Genomic DNA, 21,986 nt, shown 5'->3' on the forward strand with positions numbered 1-21,986 from the left:
GGCCCTTTTGCCTCCTGTACTTTTGAACTTCAAGTATAATGTGACTAACCTCTGTCTAGCTAACTTCTGGATAACTAGCTAACTAGATATAGAATGAGCAGAAAATGAGCTCTTCACTGTCTTGTTGATGTAGAAAAGAGAAGAAGAGCAGGTAAATAGCAGTTTACTGCCATTTGCATGCACTTCTATGCGATAATTAGTGGGTGTGATTTTCTTCCCGTAAATTTTCTAGTTACGTCCCTGCTATACTAATTGTACATTCATTCATGCATTGTGAATTGGTGATACATTTAATGCATACTGTCCTTATACAGTGAATGGTGTCAAGAGTACAACTTGAAGTACATGTAAATCATAGAATGTACGAATGATGGTATAATTATAATTGCTTACGTGCTCGCAATTTCTGTTCCAGATCGGTTGATAAATACGATGTTTGTGAAGATCGTCCAAGAACAATTTGTAGCTCTTCATAAGTCAGATTACTTGTTCCACTGAGTAGCTCCGTAATATTCAAATCTGGTTCATCAACCAGCGGTGGGGTCACTTTCTGTAAAATTATTCCAAGGAGATTAGACTCTTTGTCTTCAATTTTGGTTCCATCTGTGCAATCAATGAAAATTCTAATTAGGCAACTGAACATTTCATGAATTGACCTTAAGACACTAAACATAAAATCTACATACCAATTTCTAGTGTAGCCGAAAATGAAGAGACGTGAAGATTCGAATCAAGTTTGTGTGTAACGTTACACTTGTAGATTCCACGGTGCTTGGACAAAGATTTCAAAACAACCAGTTTCCTTGTTTTTGCTCCTCTATAGTTAACGTTGCTGGCTAATATACTCTGATCATTAAAGCACCAGTTGTACAAGACCTGCCCAGGAGACATCACACTGATGAAGAAATTAGCATCCTCACCAACTTTAGTGAGCACATCCTTGGGATGTTCTTTAATGTGCCATTTCATCTCAATCGTAGTCTCAATCTCACTGGCAATGTCTCCCCGACCAAGAGCAGGGGATTTGAGAGCCTCAATGAGAGCGGACCAGGAGGGGGGAGGGTCGGTCTGGGTCAACCAGTGCTCCAGCATGTCAGTTAAACAAGCTCCAGCTACATGACGAAGGTTGTGCTGAATCTCCTGTGGGAAGAAAATCACAACATGATCAACTTCGTTATGACTTCACTAATAAACCTATATTACCGTATAGCTAGAAATTTCTGCAGCCCAAAAATTCTGCGAATAGCTGTAAAAACACCTTCTGCGAATAATAATAATGTCTGCGAATTAAACTTTCAACTGTTATTAGGTGTGGTTAATAAGCATTAGCGGATAATATTTCTGCGTTTAATTATTCATTAGCAGATTTCGCAAAATTTTTGGGCCGCAGAAATTTCTAGCTATACGGTATATTACGAGAATGAAATAATAATTATATAGAGCACATTAGCCTAGGGATATAGGTTGAAGGAACATTCCTCACCTCTAATTTCCCCATGGTAACTCCCAACTGTTCTCCCAGACACTTCCATTTGGCTCTTGCTTCCCATGTGACCTCTCTCACCACCTTCAAGTGCTGGTCCACACTGAGTGGCTCTGTATAGCAAGCAATTCAAGTGAAATCAATGCAAATAGATTATGGTACAAACCTTTTTGGACAAATACATTTTGCTGATCCTGAGAGGGAATGGATAATTCACCATCTCTACATACTCCCAACACATCCTGCACATTCAGGAGTTAGTTAATGCAATGTACTGTACACACACGATTGTACAACATACCTGATGTGTCTCCATGTCTGCTGCAATGTCTGCTCGATTGATGATGGGGCACTTTAGTGCTCTAATGAGGGCCGACCAGGAGGGGGGAGGGGAGAGTCTCCTCACCCAGTGCTGCAACATGACATGGAACCCAGCTTCTAACGATGGGTGGTCACGCTCAATGACCTGGACATGACAACAATGTCTAAAAATAATGTCTAAATGATGAGTATTCGCTGCATTACATGATTGTCACTCTGACACCGTATAGCGGGATATGTTGAACATATAATTTCAAGGTTGAACTGTAACTGATTATGACTTATTAGTTATTGCATCATTTAGTCTATATATTTAGTAACTATTCTAGAACATTCTGGTTCTTATTTAACCATGTGTATGATTGTTTAATGTCAGTCTTGTCAGTTTCCATTGAACATAAACTTTGAACAGGTTATGGGCCCAGTCAACGCGAGGACTGTAGGAGACAATACTCAGAAGTAACAAAAGAACTAAGTCTATAGCTAGCCGAAGTATATCAGACAATTGCAGAACTAGATCTAGCTGAGAGCTACACGTTTGAGAAAGTCTAGTATGGCAGGAACTGATGAGAAGTGGACGATCGAGAAGCTGGACAGCAAAAACTGGATAACTTGGAAGTTTCAGATGAAGCATCTGCTTTTGGCCAAAGGACTATGGAGTTTCGTTGATGGAACAGAAGTGCTAGCGGATAGTGCAGATGCAGCGGCACGGACTGATTTTCAGCAAAAGACGCAAAAGGCTTTCTCTACGATTGTCATGGCTGTCAGTGTTCCCCAACTCATCTCATTACGTCCACTGAGAGTCCGAGTGATGCGTGGACAGCACTCAAAAATCAATTCGAGAGAGGAACTTTAGCCAACAAGCTGATGTTGAAGAAGCAGTACTTCAGAATGGAAATGACAGAGAACACTATACTGTTGAGTCACACCTTAAAACCATGAAAGAACTTAACGACAGATTGGCAGCAATTGATGCGCCAATATCAGAAGAATACCAGGTGGTTACGCTCTTAGGAAGTCTGCCCAAACCATATGCTACCGTTGTCACAGCTCTTGAGACACAGTTGGAGAGACTAACTCTAGGAAATGTTTAACAGTCGATACTTCATTAGGAGAGAAAGCTAAGCGACACAAAACGAAGCGATCCTGAAAGTACTGCCTTTATCGGATCCTCTAGTGAGAGGCAAAAACAGAAACGCACTGTAACATGTTTTGAATGTGGTGAGCCTGGACACTTTCGACGAGATTGTCCTGAATTTAAACAACGAATGGCTGCAAGAAAGATACACAGAGCCAAGCCAGCAGAGGAACAAGAGTCTGACTCGGAGGAGAGACTTGGAGCCTTTACAGCTGCAACCACGCCTGACAAGAGGCATAAATGGCTTATTGTCTCTGGGGCATCGAGCCACATGACACCCAGAAAATATTTGCTGAAAAACTACGAAGAGTTCAAAAAACCTGAGAAAGTCTGTTTAGGAGATGGGCGCACTGTTGAAGCTTTTGGCGCCGGGGAAACTCATTTAACAATGAAATTCAAAGTAAGCAAACCAAAACCATCAGTCATGTATCGTGTTCTCTATGTGCCAAAGCTCTCGTGTAATCTGTTTTCCGTGAGGGCAGCAGCAGATCGAGGAAATGTCAAGGCAAACTCAGTCGTAAGCCCTTCAAACCAGTGGGAGAGATTCGATCAACCAGAAGGCTACAGATTGTTCACAGTGATGTTTGTGGACCAATAGCAACCGAATCAATTGGCAGAAAAAGATACTTCATCACCTTTACGGATGACTACAGCAGATGTACCAGAGTGTATTTCATGAGAAATAAGTCGGAGGCCTTCGAAAAATTCAAAGAATTTGAAGCTGTAACTACCAATGATTGTGGACAGAGAATAGGAAATTACGTACCGATAATGGAGGCGAGTATGTTTCAACTGAGTTCAAAGACTATCTGAAACAAAGAGGCATAAAGCAGGAGTTGATCGTTCCATATTCTCCTCAACAAAATGGAGTTGCAGAAAGAGTAAATCGCACTGTAATGGAATCAGCAAGGTCGATGTTGGCTCATGCAAAGTTGGCAGATCACTTATGGGCTGAAGCAGTTGCAGCAGCAGCATATGTAAAGGATCGCACACCAACTGCCTCCTTCAAAGAAAGTGCAACACCCTACGAGCGATGGTATGAAAAGAAGCCAAACGTAAGTCACTTGAAAGTATTTGGCTGTACCGCATATGCCCACATTCCCGATTCTCGAAGACAAAAACTGGACAAAAAGGCTGAAAAGTTTCGTTTTGTTGGATACAGCATGGAGTCAAAAGGCTACCGTCTTCTAGACGACAAAGCTCTGAACATCGTTGTTCGCAGAGATGTGGTTTTCAATGAGAAGGACTTTAGTCAGCAAGAAGAAGTGGTTGTAGTTGATGCCCCTGAGGAAAGCGAACAGAATACGCCAACTCCAGATGAGCACAGATATCCAGTCAGGGAAAGAAGACAACCACCGATACGATACGGCAGAGATGAGTTTGCCAGTTTGGGAACTGAAATCGACGAAAGTTCCGGCTCAGTACCAAATAATTTGAAGGAAGCCCTCGAAAGTGACTTAACAAAAGAATGGCAAGCAGCGGCAGATTCTGAGTACCTATCACTTGTTGAAAACAACACATGGGACTTAGTGACCCTACCACCAAATAAAACAGCGATTGGATGCATTTGGATTTTCAAGATGAAGTACGGAGATGATGGTTCAGTGGCACGCTACAAAGGAAGACTAGTGGCCAAAGGATATTCATAAAAATATGGGGTCGACTACGAAGAGACCTTTGCACCTGTGGTGCGTTTTTCATCCATCAGAGCTCTCCTTGCATTTGCAGTCCAAAATGATATGTTGGTACATCAAATGGACGTTCAAACTGCCTTCCTGAACGGTACTCTGGAAGAGGAAATATTCATGCAACAACCAGAGGGATATATACGTGAAGGAGAGGCTCACCTTGTATGCCGACTGAACCGTTCATTATACGGGTTGAAACAGGCACCTCGATGCTGGAACATTACGTTCAAGGACTTTATGGAGTCAAATGGTTTCAAGTCTAACTCAGCAGATCCTTGTGTTTTCATCAAGAAAGAAAATGACAGAACGACCATTGTGGCAGTATTATGTCGACGACCTGATTATTCTAACGAAGACTTCAGAAGAAATGCAGCATACAAAGGATATGTTTGCCAACCAGTTTAAGATGAAAGATCTTGGAAAACTACGCTACTGTCTTGGGATTAGTGTTGAACAGGATGAAAAAAATAGTCGAATGTGGATCCATCAAAAGCAATACATAACTTCAATGCTGTCGCGGTATGGACTATCCGAAGCTAATCCAGTGGCAACACCAATGGACTTCAATGTCACACTTGTTAAAGACGATAGCAAAAGCAATCACGTCGATCAAGCCCAGTATCAAAGCATGGTTGGAAGCTTGTTGTATGCAAGCACAGCAACAAGACCTGACATCGCCTTTGCCGTTGGAAGGGTGTCAAAATTCAGTTCAGCACCAACCACAGCACACCTCACTGCAGTCAAGAGGATTTTTCGTTATTTGAAAGGCACCATGCATCTTGGATTGTGCTATGAGAAGACAGCGAATGTAGACTTGATTGGCTACTCAGATGCTGACTGGGCAGGAGATCATGATGATAGACACTCTACAAGTGGTCAGGTATTCTTGATGGGAAATGGAGCAGTTAGTTGGAGTAGCAGAAAGCAATCACTCGTGGCTTTATCGACTTCAGAAGCGGAGTATGTGGCACTCAGCCTTGCAACTCAAGAAGCGATATGGTTGAGAAGATTGATGTCTGACATCCGTGAATCTGCAGAAGAACCTACTAATCTGTTTGAAGACAACCAAGGAACAATTGCTATGGCAAAGAACCCGGTGTCTCATTCTCACACCAAACATATTGATATCAAGTACCACTATGTGCGTGAAGCAATACAGAAGAAAGAAATCCAAGTGACTTATTGCCCAACTGAAAATATGCTAGCTGATTTGTTAACCAAGTCACTTTCCCGAGTACGTCATGAAACACTTCGAAAACAAATGGGAATTTTGGAACTTCCTCAACCTTTCATTAAGTGAGAGTGTTGAACATATAATTTCAAGGTTGAACTATAACTGATTATGACTTATTAGTTATTGCATCATTTAGTCTATATTTAGTAACTATTCTAGAACATTCTGACAAGTTCTTATTTAACCATGTGTATGATTGTTTTTGTGTCAGTCTTGTCAGTTTCCATTGAACATAAACTTTGAACAGGATACTTTCGTATGGTGGACATTTTTCCCTCGTATATTTTGTACTGAAGAGCATCTTAAGAAAATTAAAACTACGAAATTATTCTACCGCAATTGATTCAACGTCACTTTCCTGCATGAGCTGTACGAGTATTTTAAATACGAAATGGGTAGTTCATATGAAAATGTGCACCAACAAAAAATACTCGCTTCCGTTACACTCTATCAATTGAGGTTTCGTACCTTTCTAGTTTTGTAGTCAATATCCAGCTGTATTGCCAGACTGTACCAGTCAGCAGTGATTGCAATGACTGCATTCTTCACTTTATCTAGTGGTAGCAAGTCTTCTCCTGCATGTGGTGATGAACCATGAGGTCACAACTTGTAATTGAAAACACACAAACCTGCATCATCTGTAGCAGGAGGTTCTGGAAATACAGAGAGATCAACCTCGTTGTGAGCCACACCCGCTAGGTCCTGCATGCATGGGACCAAATAATGTGTATAATTATTAAGACAAATCAATTAATATACACATACAAACTATAATACTCACCAAAGGGTTTCTCCCAGTGAAGACGCTGTACTTGTTGAGAGTCTCCCTCAGACAGCTGTAAGTTCCCTCAGTCTCACTCTTCCACGTCTCAAGGGCCTGGACCACCTCCTGTCTGGGACTGACTGACTGAATTTTGACAATGGAAGGGCTCAGGATTCTTTTGTACATGCGACTGTTTCGAACTACTTGATCCTGTTTTTCAGGGTCAGAAATTTGGCTGGAAAAATATGAAATGAAAGCTCTGGAGATTTTCTCATCTTTCTTGGGATTTTTGTCACTGTGGATACACTGTATGGTGGGTTGATTCAGGCCAGCATACGGCTCAAACTGTACGAGGTGCTTGAAGGTGAGGCCATAATATTGTGTTGATTTCATCAGTCTTCTGTTGGAGGAGACAGCTGCTGCAATATCTTTGATGTTGACCAGTGAGAGGTCAGAGGGATTTTTCAGAGGATGCTTGACAACTTCATCTGGATCAATCACTGATTCAATCACGTTCACATTGCGGCCAAAACATTCAACAGTCTCACGAATTGTGCTCATAATTCTGGAGCGATGAATCAGACCTTCAGGTCGAACTGTGTCAGTGCGCACTTTGAGAACAAGAGATCGGCCATTTTCAGCAAGCTCGAGGTGTGCAGTGATTCCATCATCATTGCACCAGCAGATCCCACTCTTCCACACAGAGCAGAATTTCTGTAGGGAAGGGACATCATGCATTATCTTACTGGGAGGGGCAAGGCGGAACGTGAACACTATCCTCAGAATGAGGACCTGAAGGCAGCGAGGATCGAAAAACTCTGTGTCTTGAGAGGTTTGGAGTATCCAACCAAAGTGGTACTTGATTCTTTGCGATTCTTTCCACATTTGCTCTGGTATTTTGATTCGAATGAGCCCGGGAAAGAAGAGATATCGAGTGTCAAACTCAGGAACAGAAGCATCTCTGTCAGTGGAAAAAGCAATCTCCTTTGAAATGCAATCTAAAAGTTGCTCATCTAAGATTTCGAAACAAAGCTCTAAATGGGACATGAAGGCAATCAGCATCTCTATGTCGAAGCCATCAAATTCTTTCTTGAATTTCGACAAAGGCACCACTCCAGTGCTTGAAGCTAGCTGGCAGTGTTGGTGGAAACTTTCAGGAGCAAACACGGTCCCAGTGACTCTGGACAGAAGTGTTGCTTGGTTAATCACTAAGAAAGACTTCTCTGGAGAGCTGTCATTGCAGAGAAACAAGAGGAGACCTCTTTTATGCAGCTGGTCGCAGATCTCTACAAGGTGAGAGACGGTGCTGGGTATGAAAGAAAGAATATCTTGAGTGCGTTTTGACATATCCTCCTTAAGATCGCTCTTAATTCTTTCATAGACATTTCCCAACAACAAAGCAAGGTCGTCTTTGAAGCTTTCAGTAAGGTAGATGTAAAAAGTGTGAGCATTTAGGCTGATGGTTTCTGGAGAGCGGAGAATAGCGGAGCTTTTCTGGATCTGTTTTCTTGCTTTTGTCATGTCATTCGAATCTGCAAAGCGGCAATCCATTGGAATGAACTCTGTGAACTCAAACTTCGGGAATTGTTTGATAATGGGGACAAAGATTCCCTCTTTGGCTTGTGGATCTTTTCCCATTTCCTTCACCTGGTCGGCATGGCTACCAACTACTATCACGTGTGCTTTGCCTTTCAGATTGGTGCACTGGTTTTGGACGAGGGTTAACCAACGATTCATGGAGTCAATAATCGCCTGCTCACTTTCTACAAGCTTAGCACAGAGGATAATGATGGGTGGTGAGGTTTGAACAGCATTCTCCAGAATGGCACAGTGGCTCGTGTAAAACTCGTTCTGGCTAGCGAAATCAAAATAGATGATTCTTCCAAAGTCTTTAGTGTATACATCGTACGGTATGATTCCCACTGTCCTTGTATCGACACCATCTACAGGTTTTGGTTTCAGCACTTTAGCCAGAAAACGATTTGCGCTTAGAATAGACTTCAACAAAGTACTCTTTCCAACGCCACTATCGCCAATGATGAGCACAGACAGAGGAAGGTGTGGGGGTTGCTCAAAAGAAAGTGTTCCTATGTGCTTCCTGTATTCCTTGTAGACATTGGCAGCCTTGGCTCCATGTTTCAAGAGGAGCTTTATTATATCAGGGTTGCTGGCCAAATCGAGAGGTGTCTTGCCTTCTTTGTCGATCATATTCGGATCACTGTGGCATTCTGCCAGTAGAAACTCCACTCCTGTTTTCTGAGCATCCTTTACTGCTAATAAGAGGAGACCTAGAACACAGATATAATCATTAAAAACAAACTTACAGCTGCTCAAGTATCAATGGAAGTGCAAGTAAGAGTTTCTATTAGTCACGTTTTCTTGGTTTAATTCGTGAATTTGCAAAATAATACTTCGTTCTCTAGGTTTGCTTACTTGGAATGCCATTAAAACCATAGTGCGTAACAAAACTTAAGTTTTGTTACGCACTATCACCCCTGCAATAGGTACCCTGCAATAGGTACCAGGCCGTATTTTAATCGGCCTGGAATCGAGGCTAGTATGAGGTTATACATGCATGCACCTGCAGCATAATCATTGGAACTAAACAGGTCATTTGACTCGATCTGCGGTAGCTAGCTATACAGTGGAACCTCCATAAAACGAACACCATTGGGGGGAACAGCCTTTTGGCCGTTTTAAAGAGGTGGGGAGGTTCGATTGCCAGCTATGTATGCTCTATGAGTTATTTCTTGCTGCAAATGAATCTTGGAGCTTTACTAAATGATGTTTAAGGTAGTTAAACAAGGTTAATCGATGTACCTCCCATGCTGCCCTGCCCAATATCTATGTGTTATAGTGTTCCTCCGCCACTCGTGCTTTGGGACACTATAACACATAGATACCTCATGCCCATTATCTAACCATTACACAAAGACCTCGCCCATCTTATGTGAGCATGTGCTTACAGCTAGCACACTATCACATGCTGTATGAGGGGTGAGTAGTGCCAAAAGGAGGCTGTTTTTAGGAGGCGGCAGTCTAGTTGGTGGCGGCGGCGGTATTTGTTTGGTGGCGGCGGCTTAACCTCGAAGGTGGCGGCAGGTGTTATTTGGTGGCGGCGGCTTAACCTCGAAGGTGGTGGCAGGTGTTGTTTGGTGGTGGTGGCTTAACCTCGAAGGTAACGGCGGTTATTTACTTGGTGGCCGCCGCCACCGTAGATAGAGTCTCTACTCTCTATGCTGCCACCAAAAAACACCAGCCGCCACCAAACAAACAGCCTCCGCCACATTCGCGGTTAAGCCGCCGCCACCAAGTAAATATTTATTTATTTGGTGGCGGCGGCTTAGCCTCGAATATATTAATGTGGATGTGAATAAGATAATGTTGGACCACTTGACCCTTAACTAATTATCTTGCAGGCTACTTCTGCAATCTCAAGCTTATTTTTAGTGTCTGGGAGGGAGTGGTCAACCAAACAGTTGCTCTAGCGCTGACCTGATATCAGGCTGCTCATGGTCTCGATTTTCATTTTCTTCATTACTTGTGCACCTGCATAATGCTCCGCTATCGCTATTGCTTAATATGCCATATGCCCTGCTTTTGTGCCCTGTACGCCATAATTATTTGCTTCTATTAATGGCCTATGCCATATGTGAGCCCCGCTACCATGTATGCATATGCCCTGCATTTGTGCCATCTATTGTTATGCTCCCCAATGCCCTGCCCTGCCCGGTGCCTATATACAGCTTATAATAATTATACTGCTCTGCTCTATAATATTCTGCCCCCTGCCCGGTGCCCATACGGCTTGTAATAATAATATTGCTCTGCTCTGCTCTATAAGGCCACTCCAAGTGACACTCTGGTTTCTGGTCCTGAAGTTTTTCTAATTGCATGCGGGCGGGCGGCTTTTCTCATTATGTCATTATCAATTTTACCTTATGAATATCATTATGAATATCATTATCACACTATTTTGTACCACATGGACCATTCTGCGCATGCGTAGTAGAAATAATGAGATAGAATCCAAGAATAAAATCTGATGCGGGCGGTGGACCAGAAACCAGAGTATCACTTGGAGTGGCCTAATATACTGCCCTGCTCTGCCCCCTGCCCGGTGCCCATACGGCTTGTAATATATTGCTCTGCCCTGCTCTATAACTCTGTAATAATAATGAAAGCACCACAGGTGCTGATGCCTCGGTGGAGATGCCAAAGCTACATAACATAAAGCTACTAATAGCTTTTATACACGTAGATGATAAACAATTTAATTTTGCTGCATGCAAGCAAAAACTCACAGAGTGGGTAATGATCGACTATGATTGTTGTTAAAAAAACGATCGATGCCAAAAGTTCAAGTCTAAAATTAATGGCTGCATTAGCAGAGCCTTGCAGCTCTCTTCTCACTCTTGCAGCTACCAATAGCTAGCGTTCTAGTGCAGAGCTAACTACTAAGTAGAGTAGCAACACTCGGTAAACAAGTTTGGCTACATGCTCTTCTGAAAAGGCTGCAATGGCATGCATTCCAAGTAAGCAAAATTAGGCATAACTCGAGAACGAAGCATTATTTTGCAAATCCACAAATTTAAATCCAAGTAAACATGACTAGAAGCCTATAGAAAACTCTTACTTGCACTTGATTCATCCTTGAGCAGCTGTAACAGTCTACACACACACAGTGACACACACACACACACAAACACACTACCGTATAGATCTACCTCCCCACGGTCCCATACGGCTTGTACTATATACTGCTCTGTAATATACTGCTCTGCTCTATAATAATTATACTGCGTTCTATAATGTACTGCTCTGCTCTATACTATACTGCCCTGCTGAGGCTGCCCTATAATGTACTGCTCTATACTATACTGCCCTGCTGAGGCTCTATAATATACTGCACTGCTGAGGCTGCTCTATAACGTACTGCTCTATAATATACTGCCCTGCTGAGGCTGCTCTATAATGTACTGCTCTATACTATACTGCCCTGCTGAGGCCGCTCTATAATGTATGACATGGAGTCACGCGGTGAGCACACATTGCCCTGTACTCAATTTGCCCTCACAATTTCGTAAGGCACTTTCTTGGGGGGCTTACATTACGCTGGTTATAGCGCCAGGATCCGCTCGGTCGAGGACCTTACTATTGTACAACTCTCTGCTGACACTGATCTTGCTCCCTATTGGTATTACTTTGCCTCAATTAATAATTATTATGCAGGGGGTTGGACAATTCGTCAATCCTTCCTAGCACCTTTACTTTGTGCCATAGCGCTCACTTGATCTGTACATGTGTTCATTCAATTCCTTGGGGGTAGGACTTTCGTCCGATGAGCTATAACTGGTGGCTAGGCCACGTCTTTACCCCCAAGTACTTAATTAGGGGAGCAATATAATTATTAGAAATGCCTAATTATTATTTAACCGCGGGGTTGCATTCCTCTAATTAATTAGAGGGGATGCCTATAACCCTATAATCATCAGTCATGGTCCGGCTCACCTTCCAGGGAGCGTTGCGGTAATGGGTATAATTATATGTTGTTTGTATGTGTAGCTAGCAAGGGTATAGCATCATTATGTTTCTCGGAGTACCGAGATTAACTGCATCTTTAGCTCATACAAGCTTTGAAAAGGCTGTAGGGACAAGCTACAGCCAGGTTTTCACAATTGTGTAAAATAATGCTAACTCAGCAATAATTTTCTTCTAAATTCTGGGTGTGGCTGTCCATTCTGGGAGGTTATTTTCCATTTTTAAAGCTTGTTAGGGACTATAAAGCTGCTCGTTATACAGAGTAGAGAGGTGGTTGCTCTTGAAAGGTTGCTTTACAATGAAATCATTGTAGTTTGAATCCGGACCTGAGCTTTTGGCCGTTATAATAATAGTGTGTGGTTGCTCTTTGGAGGTGGTCGTTAATGGAGGTTCCACTGTAATTATACAACAGGAGCACATGAGGAGATGAGCGTCTTACTATGCACATTTCCTGTCTTGTAATTAGTACTCCGTACATGTGTGGCTAATAATAGTGAATAATGTTAGCAGCACTTAAGCGGTTTGACATAATTATTATTATATGGCAATGTTTGTACAGGACGATACAGAATCAGACGTTTCATCTCCTCAGGGGCGTTTCTAGAGATTGAAGCAGAGGGGTGCTCAAGAGCACAGAAAAAAATGGGGCTGCGCGATTTTATGCCCCCGCATTTATTGCGGCGCGTCTTTTACATGCATAAGCATGATACCGTATAGAGGGTATATTTCGAGGGTATCTAGGACCGGCTCTGGCAAGTCTATATACTTGCTTCCAGGCGCTTGTTTGATGCCATCTCAGTAAGATCAGTGCTCCTCGTATGAGCCTAGAGTTGTGATGGCGATTTCTCTCTCTCTTGACACTAATAGTTTAATCAACCACGTGGGTGACCATAGTACAAAAGGTTAATTGATATTTTACAAAGAGTTTTACTAACAAATTTACTATTGAATCCACCCACGCGCAAACAGTGGTTACCAGGCCCTCTAGTGAGAGATGCTGGGATCGAGGCTAATTCCATGCATGCATACTGCAAAAAAGGCGCTATTTCACGAAAATTAAATCCGCAAAAACCTTTCTAAAGGCACATCCGTGAAAATTTATACCCTTGAAATATACCCGCTATAGGGTAATAAGAATCAAGACATAATTATGAGTCAGTCATCTTGTAGGATCTCCATGCACTATTCTCCTGGGGTACATCCTAGCAAACTGGTCAATCACTGCAATGGGGATGTCCAGTCAGTCTAGTGTTAGTCATTGCTTTTCAGTATCTCTCAGTGGAGCAAGAGGTGACTGGGAGAGTGCAGAGGATCTTGATCAGCAATTATGCATTACATATAGATCTAACAACATTGGAATGGCAAATGCTGATTGCGTGCTCAATTGGGCGTGGTCATGACTTGTAGTCTCGTTGTCAATGAGATAGAGCTGCACGTACCTGTAACCACCTCTGGAGCTGCACAGTTAGCTAGCTAGCTACTGAGTGATACGATTAGTTTCATGCATGGTTGTCTGGGAGGACAGGGGGGTGCTCAAGCCCCCAAAGCCCCCTATTGTACACGCTACTGCTCCTGATAGCAACTATCCTGTCAATGCAGTCATGGGGTCCATTTCATAGTGTGTTATGATCTCTTGCTTTTACAGTTAATACAACTCTTGTTCAAGAGGTATGATTTTATAGCTGCACAGCCATCGCGCATAAGAACGTAATTATACAAACATCAAAACTACCTTTTGTATCACAGTGATGAGTGATGGCGAGATACTTGACCACTTCCCAGTGTCCACCTTTGTAGGCCTGAGAGAGTGGAGTGTCACCAGCCTTGTTCACTGTCCCTACATTGGTGCATGCATATACATGTGTAGAGTAATAGCAATAATCGTAATTATACTTCATACTTACTTTTAGGATTACAATGTTGATCCTCCACAAAATATTTGATCATGTCCACGTGGCCATTGGCACAGGCCAGAGAGAGTGGAGTGTCACCAGCATCATTAACTGGCTCTGTATAATAAATGTCCACTACATCAAAATTTATGGCAGTAAACCTCCGAGGACGAGGGCAAAGCCCCGAGGCCAAGGACAATTTACGATTGCCATAAATTCGAATGTAGTGGACAATATATAAGTGTTATATTATACCCACTGGAATTAAAACTGCTTGCTACCTAAGCCACCTCACATTGCATGGATACAACTAGCTAAGAGTTTCAAAAACTATTGAAAACGAACAAAAAGCTTGTCCATACAGCTTGTAGCCAGTGCTAAGCTTCTAGCTCTTGCGCAAACTTGTCTATCAAACATTGAGCCCCATGCACCCTCTCTCCAGCCTTCCTGCATTGTGTTTAGCAAGCCCCACCTAATGGCTCTCATTGAGAAATCGCTTCTTACACCACTGCTATATAAATAGTGCTAGTTTGACATACAAGTATATAATTATAATCTCCTACTCTTATAATTATACTCTCACCAGTGGAAGAGCAGTGATCCATAAGTAGTTTGACACACTCCATACTCTTTTTGATGACAGCAACTTTGAGCGGAATGTCATTATCTGAATTCAGACTCTTCAAGTAAGCACCATTCTGTAGTAGCAGCTTTGCAGTTTGGGGGTGATTGTTGCAGCATGCTTGATGTAATGGCGTCGACCCGTTGTGCGTTCTCTTGTAATATTCACTGTTAGGGTTACCTCCTTTCTTTAAGAGATCTTCAACCTGGTCATGAAGGCCATCACGACTTGCCACCCAGAGTTGTTCAGCGGGATTATCTCTGAGAATATTATTATTATAGAGTAATGATTACAGTAGAACCTCGATTATCCGGACACCTTGGTTCCAGAAGCAGGCCGGATAAGTGAATATGCCGGATAATCGAATAGATAAACCACGCCTTAATCCACCCACTTTATTGATAAACAGCAGTGCCACATGGTTGTCTGCGCATGCGCAGAAGATAAGCAGGCATGTCTCCATGGTAACAGCTGTAACGCGCATGCGCGTTTGAGGGACACGCCCATTTTCTGATCTGATAACAAGAAAACTGCCAAGCCGGATAATCGAGGTTCCGGATAATGGAGGGCCGGATAATCGAGGTTCTACTGTACCACATACAATTCCACCCTCAAACATAAATATTCCAACTGCTCAAACAATTGAGTCCCAATGAATAATCATTTATCCACACATTCTATGAACTTAAACATTTACCTGCTCGCTAACATTTCTATTCCTTCTATATATGCCTCGCGTGCAGATTTCTGCAACAAGCTCTCACCCACTGGCCCCATTAAACTCTGTACACATGTTCCCATTCCCCACTACCAGGTATTGTAAAAAAAACAACTGGAAACCCAATCCAACCAAACCCAAGTGAAACCCTTTCCTTTTCCACATAATGGCCGGAATGTGCACAGGATTCTTGATGTTTTTGGAGGCCTTAAAGTACTCTAGGAACAGCTGGTCGACACTTATATATATCAAGACATGATGAGGTTGGTGCCAAACTGTAGTGTACACCCTCAGCAGAGCTACACCTAAATAACGTCTTGGGAATACTGAAATCTTAGAAACAAGGCGAGGGGTATAGCCCCTTCAAACCCTGGTTAAGGGGGGTTTTTACGTGTAGGTGAGGGAGCGTGCCAAAACATGGGTGAAAAATTACACTTTACTACATGCCTCGATTTAGCAACTTTGTGTGCTCTCCGTGACATTTCTGAATGATGCAGTGCAAGCACACGTTTATGATGCAATAATGAGTCAATGGCAGGCAGGTTAAAGCCCAACCGGCCATTTTTTATTTCACAGTGCGGGTAAGAGTAATGCACCAATAATCAGACACATTTGATGTTCAAAGGAAACAAGCAGTAATAAATTTAAACAACAGGTCATCATCTTTTTTAAAGTTTGCTCCAAAAATGACACTGTTGGCGCAATCTGAGTCAAGCTTGAATCATGGAATTAGAGAGATTGGAAATAGAAATGGATAACGTGCTCAACGTACATTAGAACAGCTTGTGAGGTTGGAAGGCCTTTATGCGATTCACTTTTTTAATTAGGACTTAAAGCATTTCTAGAAATTTATTTGCTCTAGATGCCTAGGTGATTTTTGTTATTATAGTGTTGTGTAGAAGTGCTGAAGCTGAAGTTCGAGTAGATCTATTGTCATTCTACTACACTCCGAATATACCGCTCGACTTTTTTACATTTGGTGGCAGCAGTGGGATACAATTGTCGCTAGAAGCCCAAGGCCATTTTCTTTTACCATAATTTTATATTAAAGCTGACTACCACTCGACGAGGCACAGCACATAAAGGTGATTGAGCAAACACCAGCCCAGCAGACGGAGCTGCTGCTGCAGAGTCTGCTTAAGCAGCAACAATTAAGAGTTCTTCCAACAACAACAGGAGGCACAGCTTAATCAGCAACAAAAGTTCTTTCAGCAGCAACAGGAGGCGCAACAGAGGACTATGGAGACCTCCGGCAAACTCAGCGGGAAAGAAACGAAACCTATATCGAAGAGAGCTGGAAGAGATTAGAATTAGGTGGCGTGAAGAGGTGCCTACTAGGTCAATGATTCCCAAGCCAACCCTTCAGAAGCTTTCTGAAACATTACGAATTCCAACTGCTCATACGATTGACCCAATTATTTATCCACACATTCTAAATCCTCGCTAAAATTTCAATCCCTTCTATATCCCGTGCAGATTTATGCAATAAGCTCTCACCCATTGATCTCAATGTTGGCCCATTAAAACTCTCTACACATGCATGGTTCCACTACAGGGTATTGTTCTTAACTTCACTGAAACTCTATATAAGCCCGCAGGCACTCATAGTACCCTCGCTTCGCTCGGGATACTACAGCAGGCCTTTGGGCTTATAATTCCCATATAGATACCTCCTAAACAGTATCTAACGAGTTTAGTTGCTAGGTTCATTTCAAAAACTAACCGAAAGCAGACGAAGACCTAGGCCTAGACAAGCTCTTTTCTGAAGAAGGTACTCGGTATAATAATGACCGAGCCCATAGATCCCGCCCTCTATGACATAAATGTGGAGGCGGAGCTGGCTACTCTTTCTACAGAACAAAGAAAGGAGGAGGAGCTGGACGAGCCAACAGAACCTGCACAATCTTCTCTGGCTTTCAAAGGAGGCCATGCAGTGACATTCAGATTACTGTACTTACTGGCCACAATCTATACTTACTCAGAGGACATATCTTTCATTCCAGCAGCTTCCCTTAACTCCTCAGCCTGTTGCCTATAATTATAAGAGCAAACGTTTAGCGTACAGTACAGGTATACATGATCACCATCACTTACTTAGACTCAGTAGTTTTCACTCCAGCAACCTCCATTAACTCCTCGACCTGCCTAAGAGCAAAAAATGTTCATACTGTAGATCTATACTGGTATTACATACTTGGACTCGATACTTTTATCTCTAGCAGCCTCCCTTAACTCCTCAGCCTGTTGCCTATATAATTGTTAGAGCAACAGCTCATAATTATTGCTGCCATTAAAGCATTGCAGCGTAGATTGCAGCAATCGTCACTTACTCAGCGGACTGTCTCTGTCCCATATTTTCAGTTTTCCACCCAATACATTCACCACCAGAGTGAGACCAATGTAGGCTGCAGCTGAATAGATCTAATTATAGTAGCCAACTATTTCACTGGCTGGATATATATCTATAGGTAATCTTGGAAAATTATATCTAATAATTATTTTCACCACAGACATTCCATACACACCCTATATTGCAAGTGATTAGCCTCTGATTACTCGCAAAACATACGACGTGGGCGGTGCGTGGGCGGATAATCAGTCAAAGGCCAATTGCCTGAGCTGCACGTGCTTGTCATACTTCCTTGTTGGTGGGTTGGGTTGTGATAAACAGGGAAATGAGAAAGGAGGAAATGAAATGAGGAAATGAGGAAATAATCAATCAATCAATCAATCAATCAATATGATTTTACAGCAATAGACATACACATGTACAGTGATAGATTTTGATATGATTACATAAAATAAGTGATGCTGAGGGAAATCCTGATTGAACAACAATTCGAAAAAAGCACAGCATCAATAAAAAGCTCACACATTATAATTACAGAGACACAAACAACATCAAAATAAAGATCAGTTATTATGCCTCGGTGCGCATGCGCAAGCGAGGTATACGGTAGTGTGTTTGTGTGTCTGTCTGTGTGTCTGTGTGTCTGTGTAGACCGCTACAGCTGCTCAAGGATGAATCAAGTGCAAGTAAGAGTTTCTATAGGTTTCTAGTCATGTTTACTTGGATTTTAATTGCAAAATAATGCTTCGTTCTCGAGTTATGCCTAGTTTTGCTTACTTGGAATGCCATTGCAGCCTTTTCAGAAGAGTCCGTAGCAAAACTTGTTCACTGAGTGTTACTACTCTACTTAGTAGTTAGCTCTGCACTAGAACGCTAGCTATTGGTAGCTGCAAGAGTGAGCAGAGAGCTGCAAGGCTCTGCTGACTTGCAGCCATTAATTTTAGACTTGAACTTTTGGCATCGATCGTTTTTAACAACAATCATGGTCGATCATTACCCACTATTGGGTTGATTGCATGCAGCAAAATAAAGATGTTCATCAAGATATTAATAATCAATGTGTGTATAAATGTAGTAGTTTATGTTATGTAGCTTTGGCACCTCCACCGAGGCATCAGCACCTGCGGTGCTTTCATTTATAATTTATCAGTTTCAGTTTCGGTCCGTATTGTCTACAATGAATCTACAAATGTCTGTAGCAGTGTCTCCTCTTCTCAGTCCTATGGCAATTTCCACCAAGAGGTTACCAAAACTATTATATTAACTATCTAACGCTTAAGAATGCATTTGTAACAAGGACATTTCAAATGATATGAACAAGGGTTTTCCGAGTCAAAGTTTGATATAAAATGAGACCAGAAGAATTGTTTCAGATTGTGCTTAATTGTTGAGGTTGAAAGTGTTAAATCTGTGGAAGGTAAATTGTTCCATAATCTGGATATCCTGTTAAAATAGAAGTGATGGTGTTTACTTGAACTGGCAAACTTATGGTTGATGGTGATTTTGTCAGAGCTCCTAGTTTTCTCTGTAGAGATAGAGACATACTTACTGATGTCAAAACGATTTGATAGGTTTTTGAAAGATGTCACAAAAAATACAACATCCAATAGCTCCAAATGATACATCAGTGGAAGTAGGTTCAATTGAATGAGCCTCTCTTTATATGACAGGTTAGAGTTGTGAATTTAGTTGCCCTGCGTTGAATCTTTTCAAGTGAAACAATATGCTTAATGAGCATTGGTCGCCATAATTGGGAGCCATAGGAGAGCTGGGACCTTACTAGTGAGAGGTACAGTTGTTTTTTTGTTGAGATGGAGTTTGAGGTAGAAAATGTTCTCTTAATTAAACCAAGTTTCTGGTAAGCCTTCGCTGATATTGAGTCGTAGTGATGTTCCCATTTCAAGTTCTCTTGCAATATAATTCCTAGATCTCTATGGAAGTTTAGTTGTTTAACACTATTACCAGCGATGTGGTAGGAAGAGTTGATGGATGGTTGAGAAGAGGAAAAAGACATGCTAATACACTTTGAATCGTTGAAGAAGAGAGACCATAAGAAATAGGAAATGAGGAAAGGAAGAAATGATAACGAGAAATGAGCTGTTAGGCAGAGCATATCTATGGGCAGAGCAAGTCTGAAGACGAAGCTAATATCTACTGAGCTACAGGTACGTACCTCCTGGTGACAAGTCTCCTGGTGCTCTGCCACCATACAGAACTTATGTTCCTCTGGTACACGGTGTGACACTCTCTACCTCTATCTACTTGTGTGCCATGTACGACTGGCATTGTTCAGACATCAGATCTACCTACGTAACGGTACTTACATGTACTGTCCTACAGTCCCACAGTCTCAAAACAATTTACCTATGCGTGGCTATACTGGCAATACATTCACCGATTTCACAATCCGGTGGGCAAGTGATAGTCAATGGACTGGACTCAATGTCAACATCTATCTACATGCAAAGAAACTTCCAAAACTGTTTGTCAAACCAAGCAAATTCTAATCTGCCAGTCCTGTCGTAAAGCTGCAGGAAGTAATGACATTAGTACACTGTACTGGTATCATATCCAATCTCGCTACCGGGTGAAAAAAGCAATTTCCCATTACCATTCTCACAAGCAATGCCTAGTGAAAGCTGATGCTACCTTTAATGAAGAAAGCTCACTGTGCCATCTGAAGCGATGGTAACATTTAATTCTTACAATGTGTCTGACAACCTGTACTGTGTGGAGGTGCCACTATAATTATATATTTGATAACCAGTGGCGGATCTAGGATTCTTGAAAGGGGGGTTCCAGGGCTCAGGGACTGTTAAATTTACCAGGTCGTCACTTATTCTAAACAGTGAGCATGCGCATTAACACACCGAATTTTTTCCTAAAAAAAAAGGTCATCACTTTTCATGAAGCAGTCTGCATGCACTCGCTGGAGAGTTTTTGCCACTGAAACTGCACAGACAAAGCTTCGCAGGACTAACACGGACTAAAGGTAAGTGAGAAGTGCATGTGAAAGCTAGTAAGAAAGGAACAACTTGCTAACTAGCCTCCCACTCACTTCTTTCTCAAAGGGGGGTTCAATTGAACCCAAAGAACCCCCTCTGGATCCGCCACTGATAACTAAATACTTAGTCACCTACTAGCTTCTTGGCTGATATCAGTCATTACTTTTGTGCATCTATATAATAATAATAATGTCATAATTATTGTGATGAAAATTAATGCCATGGTGATGATCATAACCATAAATATTATTCTATTTCTTATTTCTTCATTTCCTCATTTCCTATTTTTTATTTCCTCATTTCCTCATTTCTTATTTCTCATTTCCTCATTTCTCATTCCCTGTTTTATCACAACCCCTTGTTGGTCCATTACACATGTGACCATGAATAAAACATAATGACTGCCCAAAACACAAAATCAAAAGTGTAAAAACAAATCACATAGGCGTTGCATGCTTTCATCTTTTTATTTTATTTTTCTGCAACAACATGTCTGTTGAGGGTGGCGATTCTGTTTGTGGCGGATCGGTTGATTATTGCACGAGAAGTATCGTAAATTTCGATTCTATCAAAAGTACAACTCTAGTGTTACTCTCTTCTTGATTGGTATTTCGTATAGTGTACACTGTTCTTTGTGCAATGTCTTCAGAAGATATCCCATCGAAATATTTACGTGGGTTTGGAATGATTTTTTTTGTCGATACTTATACGCCGGACCTTATAAGAGCAAGTTCAGACACTGGACCAGACTTTTACTCCTAGTTTTGTACACTGTATACGTGAATATTGATGGGGGTCCATCTATTAACCTATACTCGCTACTGTTATCGTACTTTTAGTACACTTAATAGCTGTCGGTAAACTTTATAATCGAAGCTGTTGGAGCTATCTTTCCTGCTGAATTATCTGTTAGTATAATATTATAGCTAACAAAGATCAACTAATAATGTGCAACAGAATCAAGTCCCGGCCTGCCAGTAATAGAAATGAGGCCATGCAGTAACGCTGCAGGTTGTGTCCCTTACCGATCTGCTTGTTTAATGTGAAAATAGTGTTTTGTGTTTGCAATATTACGGTACACCTCTGGCGCATATTTAATCCAGCTGCTATATAATAGTGTAGAACTAGCAGTGAAATTTATACCTACTAGCGAATCAAACATCATTCATTTATGCGAATTTTGCAAGCGTCAATTACTTCGCAGCAATAAAACTGCAAAAACCGAACATGA

General features: G+C 41.8%; 1 protein-coding gene across 1 annotated transcript; it reads right to left on the minus strand.

Annotated features, from left to right (window-relative positions):
• Positions 1 to 301: 301 nt before the first annotated feature.
• On the minus strand, positions 302 to 17,953 carry LOC135336702 (uncharacterized). The gene is made up of 15 exons (XM_064532559.1): positions 17,731 to 17,953; positions 17,595 to 17,648; positions 17,495 to 17,545; positions 17,379 to 17,432; positions 14,644 to 14,942; positions 14,073 to 14,177; positions 13,901 to 14,005; positions 6,646 to 8,915; positions 6,494 to 6,566; positions 6,333 to 6,439; positions 1,785 to 1,949; positions 1,650 to 1,725; positions 1,484 to 1,596; positions 687 to 1,140; positions 302 to 603 (listed from the first exon to the last, which is right to left on the minus strand). Exons 1-15 carry the CDS (start codon positions 17,751 to 17,753, stop codon positions 380 to 382), a joined length of 4,173 nt encoding a protein of 1,390 aa, XP_064388629.1. The 5' UTR covers positions 17,754 to 17,953; the 3' UTR covers positions 302 to 379.
• Between the last annotated feature and the right edge of the window lie 4,033 nt (positions 17,954 to 21,986).

This window comes from Halichondria panicea, chromosome 5 (assembly GCF_963675165.1).
Source record: "Halichondria panicea chromosome 5, odHalPani1.1, whole genome shotgun sequence".
Lineage (NCBI taxonomy): Eukaryota > Metazoa > Porifera > Demospongiae > Suberitida > Halichondriidae > Halichondria > Halichondria panicea.

What these genes read in the sequence shown, in the direction of transcription:
- LOC135336702 (XM_064532559.1), bottom strand. Translation starts at nt 17,753, where the DNA reads ATGGGACAGAGACAGTCCGCTGA. An exon ending in GGACAGAGACAGTCCGCTGA is followed by an intron (nt 17,649 to 17,730) that starts GTAAGTGACGAT and finishes ACAATTATATAG; the next exon opens with GCAACAGGCTGAGGAGTTAA. An exon ending in GATAAAAGTATCGAGTCCAA is followed by an intron (nt 17,546 to 17,594) that starts GTATGTAATACC and finishes TTTTGCTCTTAG; the next exon opens with GCAGGTCGAGGAGTTAATGG.